Source organism: Rhipicephalus sanguineus, chromosome 1 (genome assembly GCF_013339695.2).
Source record: "Rhipicephalus sanguineus isolate Rsan-2018 chromosome 1, BIME_Rsan_1.4, whole genome shotgun sequence".
Lineage (NCBI taxonomy): Eukaryota > Metazoa > Arthropoda > Arachnida > Ixodida > Ixodidae > Rhipicephalus > Rhipicephalus sanguineus.
Window position 1 is genome coordinate 195,842,482 of NC_051176.1, and position 10,390 is coordinate 195,852,871.

Below are 10,390 nucleotides of genomic sequence, written 5' to 3' on the forward strand. Positions count from 1 at the left end.
GGAGAAAGGTAGAGAGAAAAGAAAGAGATAGAAACAAAAAGATAAAAAAGAGAGAGAGAAAAAGAGAGAAAGTGGTAGAGAAAAATAGAGAGAAATAAAAGGAATAAAGAGATGATAAGATAAAAAGACAGAAAAACATAGACAGAGAGAGAAAGCGAGAGAGGGAGAAAGAAAGCGATATGGAGAAAAAGGAAGAGAAAGATAGAGAGAAATAAAGGGAGTAAAGACATAAAAAGACAGAAAGACATAGCAAGAGAGGGAAAGAGAAAAAAAAAAACCAGACAGCAACACAGAAAGTGAAAGAAATACAGATGTAACGAGGAACAAAGGAAGTGAGAGAAAGAGGAAGGAAAGGAAGAACTTAAAATAAACATAGAAAGAGCGACAAAGAGAAAGAAATAGATAGAGAGAGAGAAAGAAAGAAACAGGAAGAAACGGATACAAAAATAAAGGAGATACAAGAAACAGAGAGAGAGAAGAAATAAAGAATGTAGAGAAACCAGGAAGGTCACCCATATGCAGCTGCGCTCTTCCTTCAGGCTTGGCACCACTAGCGCGAAGCTGCCATAATTTTTTTCCGCCCGCCGAAGGTCTCCGCTTTGCCGCAGCCAATCAGAACGCCATGCGGTGGCGGCGCTGGTGTACCCTTGTAGTGCTTGTAGTAAACATCTGGTTGAGCTGGCAATAGAGCGAGATCTGGGAATGCGGCTCGGCTGGCGAGGGTGGACAAGCAGTGCCCCGTGATAGCGACACGTCCGCAAAAGCGCGAGATGCCCCGCTTCCTCGGCCACGCGCGGAGCCAGGCTAGCTGTGCGGTCGGAACTGGTACGCGCATTTGCCGCCTCGCCGCGTTGAAAATCTGCTTCGCCGCTTTGGCCGCTCCGCCTTAGGGTGTAAACGAGGCTATAGTGATGAAACAGTGGCGATGGCTGTGGGCACACACTATGACGAAGCGAAAAAGCAAGTACTTGCACATAGGTCACAGTTACAACGTAGCTCGTAAAATAATGACATCACTCTAGCACTGAAGTGGGTAAACTATAAACGACGAGTGGATGTCGCCATTAGGTGCCTTTTACCATGTCCCCGTAACCCAGTTACTTTACTCGACGCGAGGACAATACAGTGAAGCATAAACATTTCAGTTCCGAAGTCGCAAAATCATTATTCATTTCAGTGACGTGCGATATTCAGTCGCCCGGATCATAATAATAATATCTGGGGTTTAACGTCCCAAAACCACGATATGATTATGAGAGACGCCGTAGTGGAGGGCTCCGGAAATTTCGACCACCTGGGGTTCTTTAACGTGCACCTAAATCTAAGTACACGGGACTCAAACATTTTTGCCTCCATCGAAAATGCAGCCGCCGCGGCCGGGATTCGATCCCGCGACCTTCGGGTCAGCAGTCGAGCGCCATAACCACTAGACCACCGTGGCGGGGCAGTCGCCCGGATCAGTGCGGGGCTTCGAGAGTGTTACCGTTTCGGCTCACCTGATCATGATGAGGGGCACTGCACAGAACACCATGTAGAGTTGCCAGTCAACGCTGATGTACCAGTAAAACGGACTGCACTGCGAATGAAGCAAATAGAATTCATTCGTTTATAACTTCGAGAACGATATTATTGATGAAAATTTCTCTTTATTGTTCTGCTTATTCCTACATAAGCAATACCGTTCTGTGAGGGAATTTAGAAGACGTTCTGGCACCGTTTTATCCCTCCCTTTAACTTCTGCACTAGTTGAATAAATTAGAGCCGCTGTTTTATTCCGTTTTTTATTGCTGCGTTTTAATTACCGTTAAATAAAAACGATCACATGAGCCTTTAAAACGACTTGCATGGCGTTTTTTATTCCTTAAAATAATTAATCAGTTGATGTACTTGAAAGAAAAAGTGCATCCGCGACCACTTCACTCCCCGCACATCCCAGCTCATTGCGATTGCTTGCTACAAAAGTTGCTTCTAGTTTGTAATGCTAAAGCATAAAACAAATTTCAGAAAGAAAGAGAAAAGAAAGTTGAGTGCTTCTTTAGTTTGAGCCTAACTACGCAGGCAAGTATGTAGTTGACATGCGACACTGAATCTAAGGCCAGGTATTGGGCTCATGTGTATGTTCGTGGAGGCAGAGGCCATATTCGCAATAGCGACCTTCGAGTTGTAAGCAACAGTTAAGAACAAAAAGCTTCGTCATTACGATTCCAGAAATATAATTTCACTATCAAACGCGTTAGCATGTTAATGATAAGCCTCAGAGATTACTTCTCTACCAATAACAATTCCTTTCTGAATGTTTTATGAATAACAGAACAGTGACATGATCTTATACTCAAAGCATTATCCGTGCCTTAGGAAACATTATCCTTCTTCCTCTTTACACGATTTTGTTTCTTTCCGTGTAGCGTAAAAATCATTCTGCGAACATGACCCACGATGCCCAACGGGAGAACTTTCTCACATTAATGAGCGCTGGCTTGGTAATAATAATCCTTCGTGATAACCTCTTTTAGAGATAATGCGTCTTTCCCCGTGTCTTTTAATTAATAACGGTAACATGATATTGTCTTCAAGGCAGGAACATCACCTCAGAATATATTCGCCCCACGTGTCCCCCCCCCCCCATTTTTTTTCTCATTAGCGTAAACATCATAGTACACATATGACATACGATACCCAATGAAAAAGATCTAATGAGTGCTTATCATTTAAAACTACGCTTTAACAACGAGAAGGCTCGATTCATATTTAAAAATGTGGTTATCGCCTTCATTTCGAGCATCCGCTCCTCTTAGCACGTAATAAAAAGAGAAAGCAACCCCTCCACTTCCTTTTAAGGGCCTAAAGTAAACTTCTGCGGTAAGTGAAACGTCCTTCGTTTCACTTACCGGTCCTTGCTGGCAGCCATCGACGCACAAAATATGACACTTATTTAGGCGGGTCAGTTGTTGCAACCCTTATTACTTATGTAGGCAGCAACTTTTCACGCTTAACATGCGATGAGCGCGCGCGAAGTTAGCGCGGTTCGTGGTCAAGATACTGCGTGTGTTGCTGCCCATGCCGTGTCATGCGAAAGAAAAAAAAAAGGAATTATGCCCTCGTTTAGGGCGGAGCGACAAAACACAAAAACGAAGGGCATGGACCTCATCTAAAAGGTCTAAGGAAGAAAGAAAAGCGTCGCACTAGAACCGCCGCATGCTCGACCTGCACTTCGCGGGGCCTCGCCCAATAAAGGCACCTTGTTAACCTATATGAAACCGTGTTCTTCCCGAACAGGTTTTAGTAGCACTTCCTCCAGCGCCGCGACTCAAGAGGCACGCACTTGCACTAGGCTCTGCTGTCGGGCTCGGCGCCTCTCTAGCGTGCAGCAGGTTTTATGGACACAATTAAGCCCGCACTCGCGGGAAATTTCTGGAAGCACGGCCTCCTCCCGGCACCCATCTTTTCCCTAAGCCTCCTAAAGACCGCTCGTTCGACTCGCCGTCCGGAGCGAGGCCCTGAAAGCACACCGAAGGATTTCTTTTCCTTTCTTTCTTTATCCGCTCTCATTAAGACAGCCCGTATTTTTCGCGTGCCATTCTTTCTGCATGCGATGGCATTGTTCGCTTAGGCCCTGTTATCTCCTTCCCTCCCCCCCCCCCTTCCCATCTCAACGTTCCCGCGATCAAGGATCCTGTGTCTGTCGGCTGCTCTTCACGGCCGCTCGTGGTTCTGTCACTCATTTTGACTTCAGTGGCGAAAAAAAGAAAGAAAAAGGAATCGGGTTGACAATTAAGTCTGCCGGCAGTGTCGCATTCGCACGCGCGAAAATCGTCCAAAAATGTGTGCGGCGCAGAAACTAGCCGAGAGCGGCACTGCAGCCGCATGCGTCGAGTTTCGAAGCTCCTGGTCGGTCCCGGGTTGGCCCCGGAGAGGAAGCAGTCTATCCACCGTAGAGGACGCAATTCCCCATCTCCAAAAGAGCCTGAGCAAAGCCGCGTGATAAATACGCGGGACTCGAGTGTCCCCCGGGGGGGGCTCTCGCCTTCTTTTCTCCGGTCTGCGTCGTCGTCATGCCTGACAGCGGAGGAAGCTGCAGGCTCGGATTGCGGCCGCAGGGAATAAAGAAGTCGGGGAAAGAAGGGCGGTCAGGAAAGCTCTGTCCTTTCGCACCGCGGACACTCCTCCGAGAAGGATTTGACTTGACATAAAAATGGCCCGAAAAGTGGCAGTTAATCGAGCAGTGCAAGTGCCTATTGAATTCCGCGCAGCGTTCAAATGCCTCGCTTAAAATCGCTTGCATTCCTTTGTTCTTTCGTTTGCATTTTTTTTTCTTTGACTTTGGCTCGGTAAATGGTTATTACAGCTCGTGTACTTCGCAAATTTCTTTCGCTCTCTGTCAAGAGGAACGGTCAAAAGTTTACTGCAAAGATACATTTCGTTTTCTACGTTTGACAAAATCTACCTATAGGCACCCCGAACTATTTTTTTTTGTTTTAGTAGGTCCGGAAAATGTCACGATTCTCACTTGCTGCTTTCAGTACCGTTTTTTTCCCATTTTTTCATCGAATATTCTTTACATGCATTATATAGTGCTCAGTTTGTCGCTGCTAAACGTGTTTACTATTTTCGTTGCTCTTCGTTCGCATAAAACGTTGACCCATTATTTTGATAAAATAGAGACGATCGCGAAGGCTTACAGCGAAAGGCTAGTGTTCCGTAACGCGTACGCGTAACAAAAGCTCGTATTTTCTCAATTGTGGAGCACCGGCCTCTTACGACAGCTACCTTTGTGATAGTGGCACAAGTGCTGCAGCTATCACGTCAGATAACGCTTTTACTAACGTAGGCGCAGATATGAAGTAAATCTGCCGCAAATAATTACATACCACAGGCAGATGGGGCTACCATAAATGTGTGCTTTTTTTCGGAACTAGCAAACCGGAGATTTTTATATAGCGCAGTACCGTAATGTCTCTTCAACGAACGATTATCATTTCAGTCCCCGTTGTACACAACTTAATCTTTTTATCTACACATTTTCGTCCATTTTGAAAGAGCGCAATAGCTTCGGATGCATTTCTTATTTATACGAACCTATTTGCTTTAAATGCGCTGTAGTTACTTGGCTAGAAAACCCAGGATTTTTCCTAAAGTGATTCAACATTTTTAGTACGTGTAATGAACGAATTCCATGTCATCTTCGTAGTTAAACTAACTTCGGAAATGGAAACTATGATATGACATTGTCGTTAAGAGCTAAACGAAGTTGCAAAATGGATTAGTACCTGCCCAACAGTCTTGACGGTTTGAAGCCAAGGACGCAACGCATTTACTTAATGCGGGACTGCGCCCCCTCATAGCGCATTGCAACGGGTATTCTGACATCTGGGTGCGTAAGGCTCATTTTATTTAACTCGAAGAGAAAATTGAAGTATTGTTTTTCAGCTGTCTCCCAGAGTGACATAGAAAGGTCTTCGTTTCCATGAGAAGCATAGCAAGTAGTGGACACGTGCTGCCCACGAGATTTATTTCCTTTTCCAAAGGGCAATTCTCACTTCGCTTTCGGCCATCAGTATAGCACAACAACCTGTCACGATGACCAATTCTACCAAAAGGCCTCACTGCTCACCTGTCTACGTACTGGCTACGGAATAAATTATCTAGTCAATTTGTTCGTCACACTGACAATAACACTAACACTAACGTGAAAAGCTTATTCACTACCACCTTGGGGTGACGAAGTGCTATTAAAGCATATTTTCATAACCGTTTAAGCATATTTTCATAACCGTTGTTTCTTTTGCGTAAAATCAACGCTGTTTTGACTTTATTTATTTATTTTCTGTTCAACTTCTAGCCCTCACTTTCGCCTTACGTCTGCCTCCTGTCCAGTGCCGCATTCTTCGCCGTATGTCCGACGTCGGCAGCGAAGTCGCGAAGGGAAGCCTCCCTTCACGAAGTGTCGTCGAAAAACTAACGCGTGACTGGATATTGAAAGCGGGGGTGAGGGGATCCCGGCTGGAAGAAGCGCTGACTCTTCGGGACGATGATTCGAGCGGCCTGCGGGGAGGGGGAATTAATGTGCGGAGGGAGGCCGAGGAAAATGAGGCGCGCAAGGAAGGGAGCCGCGAAGTCGAGCTGTGGCGCCCTATATGCCTCGCGCCCACCGTATGCGGCCTAATTTCTTTACATTCGGCCACGTTTGCGCGATATTTCTCAATTTCACACCCGGCGCGCACGATCGAAACGGCGGGCGAGGGTCGGCGACTATCGGGACGAGCTCACCTCGTGGCCCGGCTGCTTCGCTTCCAAGTAATTCCCTGCCGCCTGAATGGCGCACCTGAAGCGCCGCAGGGATAGCGCGCCTGTTGGTCCACCACGTGCACGGGGTAATAGATTATTTGGGGCATTAGGCGATTGATCCCCAGCGCCACCGGGATGGCGCAGTTTGTTGTGTGCCGAGGGATGAGCGGGGAACATGAATGATCCCTTCCTTCCCTCATTATAGTTTCTTTTTTTTTTTATGGAGAGTAAAGAGCGAACTTAGCACTTCAAAGATGCGCCGGCAAATCGCGTCTCACGAATGCCGGCTTTTGCTCAACGCCCGACACGTTTATCACGCATTATCTCCCGAAGGATTGCGGGGCAGCTCCGCGATCGACGCACGCTGGGATGTCGAGGGGACGCCGTTTTTTAACGCCACCCTTTGCAAACTCTGATACGCTGGTGGAAGCTTAGCGCACGCATAAAAACGTGGCCAAAGTCTAGCGACAGCTGGTGTACCAACACGACTCTATACCGTATAGAGTCGTGCTTTGGTTATAACCTCACTCAGCTACGTAACGACAAAGCATGCAACTCTTCACATATATATATATATTTTTTAATATTGCTTCGGTCGCCGTCTAGCATATATATCGCACTACTTCTGGAGATATAGGTTAAGCGGAAAATTCCTTGCATATCTAAATCAGTAATAATTGACGCTAATGAATTTTTCTTTCCTTAATCCCCGGCTGCGGCGGGATCTCCATCAACCTCCAGCTCCATTTGACAAATAGTATATATAAGCTGGACATCCGTATTGATACATGATGGCAACATGTGCACAAACATCAAATCTACACAGGCCAAAAATAAACAACTACTGAATATCGCATAGTGTAGCAACGTTAATGCATGGAAAGGATCACTAAGTTTTCGCTATGGCTTGTTGAGCGACGCCGCTCAACGCAGGAACGGGCGCCTAAGAGCTGCGCTCTAAAATCCCAAGGCCTGCGCGGAACACGCAGCACAGTCACAGCGAATGCTGGAAGAGCGGCCTTTCTAGAGCTCGTTGGAGACTCTCTTGGGCCAACTAAAGCAAGTACACATGCAAGGTACCCACTACGCCATAAATGGTCGTAATCTCTATGAAGTAGAGAAGCACCCACTATGCCATTATTCGTCATTCTGGGGAGAAGCGTGGCTATGCTGGAGGGAGAGCTTAGTTCAAGGTCCTGGTACCTTTCTGATGAGAATGGGCTATAATCCAAGTGGCCGAGACTAGCTTTTTGAGCACATCACAGCGTCGAAGGATGGACAACTGATTATTCCTATTCTTAATGAATAGGGAATCGTTAACACGACACCGAACTGTGCGCGACCCGATAAATCAGCTTCCTGAAGGAAGGGTCCCGGTAGCAGTCCTACGGGTTGCCTATACCCTTCTCGAGAACGGAGGTTCCGCGGCAACTTCAGTTACCCGTCAAAAAACATCAGTGTAACTCACCGGGTTTCACTAACACCCGCTCGTGTTCCCTTGACCATCACTGATGACTACGGCTGCCAAGTAGGAGCAACGTGTTTGTTATGAACGAGGACGCGTATCGTATATGGTGTGTGCTGAAACATGTGCCAGTAACGATGCACTGTGGTTGTCTATACCCATCCAAGAGTACGAGCCCCGCTGTTTCTCACCATGTTGAGGAAGGACTGCCAGTTATTGATGTGCAGCAGCACCATCCACCAGCTCTCGTAGCATCGCTCGTCGTTATGTCCCAGGAACTCGTAAAAGGCCGGTCCCCGTACGAGCATGCTCAGCACGAAGCCAAAACCCACCATGAACATCACGGGTAGCGTCAGCCTGCGATCGGAGTACACCGTATACATGTGGGCGATCCGGGAGCCGCTCCCGCAGTGTATTTGAAGGTGAAGCCATGTGGTGGACGTTCATCGTGTTTCACGCCACTCTGTAGTGTTGAATGGGTTGCGTCAGGGAGGCCACACGTATCTGTGCTTCCGCTCCTCTCTGTGTGACAGCAGGGCAGGAAGCCAGCTCGCGCCCAACAAACGCCACGCAGTACTCTCTTGTCTACACAAAGGGCCCGCCTGATAGCAGGTTAGCAACAGTAAAAAAAGAACTTTCGTACGCACACTATCGCGGTATTTCGTGGCGAGAGGCCTACCGGTGAAGCATGCGCATATGCGTGAACATGCTCGGTCTCGAAAACTTACTTCCTCAAGTCTGAAGTCTTACGATCATTCTAAAGTCAATCACTCTTCTTATTTTATCTTATTCATTTACAAACTACTCGACACTTGTTCGCTGCTGTGAGTTACTTCTCGTTTATCTGTTTTTTTTTTTCTGGCAACACCATAGTATAACATGGTTGTACGCCGCGCCTGTGCAGGGGCTTCTGAACCCTTACTGAATAATCATTAAAAAAAAAATTAAAATTTGCTGTCGGTGACGCGAACCTGTTAAGCGCGGATAAACTTACTCGATCGTAAAATGCTTCGTGCGAGGTACTCATCGTCTATCAGCGAAGGCAGTGGGGATTGATAAACACAATGCAGCAGGGATTACGAGAATTTTTAGAAGAACTTCTTGCTGGGCGAGTTGGTGCATGTTCGTGGTGGGAATCGTTGCGCATTCAATCGGACGAACACAGGAAGGAAGGACAGAGTAAACGGAAAGAGCGCAAACTATCAACTGGCTTTATTCATTTGGTCGCTGCATATATATGCACTTTTTATCACACGTCCCAAATAAAACGAAAGAAGGGGAGAAGAAAAGAGGAGGAAACATGTCAAGGATACCTCACGTCAAAAACAAAAGCTGCGCAGAAAATTGCTTTCTGCGCTATACAGAGCAACAGAAGTGTCACTCACGCAGTTGTCGCCTAATTCCTTAATATAAAAGCTTCTAACAGCTCACGACCCACTCTCTCCTTGCTCCTTCCTAGAATTTTTACCTTTTTGAAGACCGGCTCACACCCCATGCATGAGCTGCAATGCGCGGGCAAGTTCGCTCCTTCTCTTCTCGTAATCGACGCAGCATGTTCCCCAACGCGCTCATTCACGCAGCGCCCTGTTTGGCCCACGTAAGAACGTCCGCACGTGAGAGGAATTTGGTACACCACTCCTGTGGCACATTTCAAGAACGTTTCGGCATGCTTTTTACCGCAGCCGCTTCGCCGTTGTCCGTTCTCGCCAATCCTTGGGCATAAGCCGGCGAGCTTTTTTGGCGCAGAAAAAACCACTTGGACGCCATGCCTGTCTGCCACTTTTTTCAAGTGATGCGCAACTTTGTGCATATATGGCACGACTGTGATATTCCTCCCACGCAGGCGCTCTGTGTTGCTGCCAAGATATTCTTTTTTTATCTTTTTGAGTAGACTCTCAGCCACAGCCGTGATGATCGCGGTGGGGAAGCCTGCTGAAAGCAGCCTATTGATTTGATTATGGAAGCTCTCATGCATGGCATGCGGGCATGACTTGGTAAGAGCTGATTCCAGGCAGGAGTTTGCAATTGCTCTCTTGACTATCTTGGAATGCGCAGATTCAAAAGGCAAGAGCTCTTTCTGCGCCCTTGGTGCATATCGCCAGCAGATGTGATGTGCACTAAAATTCAAGTTAATATCTAAAAACTGCAGTGATCCGTTAGACGGGACTTCATGCGTGAACACTAGACCTTTACCACATGTCTAAAGTTGGTTAAAATTCTGCTCACTGAATCAGCGTGGGTCATGGTTATTTGCTCTGAGATAACAATTAAAAAATCATCTACATATCGGAAGGCCTTAAGGACCCCTTGATCAGCAAGCTCACGACTAAGGGAGCGGTCCACGGCGGCTAAAAATATATTACACAGGACCGGGGCAACACATGATCCTATACATATGCCCTGCCGCTGAATGTAAAAGTCATCGTTAAAGGATATAAATGTGGCTTGTAAATAAAATTCTAACATGGACATGAAACTGTCGACCGTCACTCCGGAGAATTTTGAAAGCTTATCACGCCATTTTTCTCGAGTGCACTCCCTGACTGCCACGAACAATTGATCGTGAGGAATGAATAAAACAAATCTTCTATATCCACAGAAAAAGCATAGCCACATGTTCACTGGACTTGAAAAAATTAA

General features: G+C 46.7%; 1 protein-coding gene across 4 annotated transcripts in view; it reads right to left on the reverse strand.

The window, feature by feature from the left end:
* Positions 1-10,390, reverse strand: part of LOC119381045 (nose resistant to fluoxetine protein 6) — a 71,548-nt gene that overhangs the window by 24,487 nt on the left and 36,671 nt on the right. The window contains exons 9-10 of one of the 4 annotated variants that reach the window (XM_049418594.1): positions 7,942-8,107; positions 1,497-1,576 (exon numbers count right to left, since the gene is read on the reverse strand). The exons of 2 other annotated variants lie outside the window; for them this stretch is intronic. In XM_049418594.1, the coding sequence (XP_049274551.1) occupies positions 1,497-1,576; positions 7,942-8,107 (246 nt within the window). The remainder of the gene's footprint in view (positions 1-1,496; positions 1,577-7,941; positions 8,108-10,390) is intronic. One more of the 4 variants, XM_049418593.1, reaches the window with a different exon arrangement.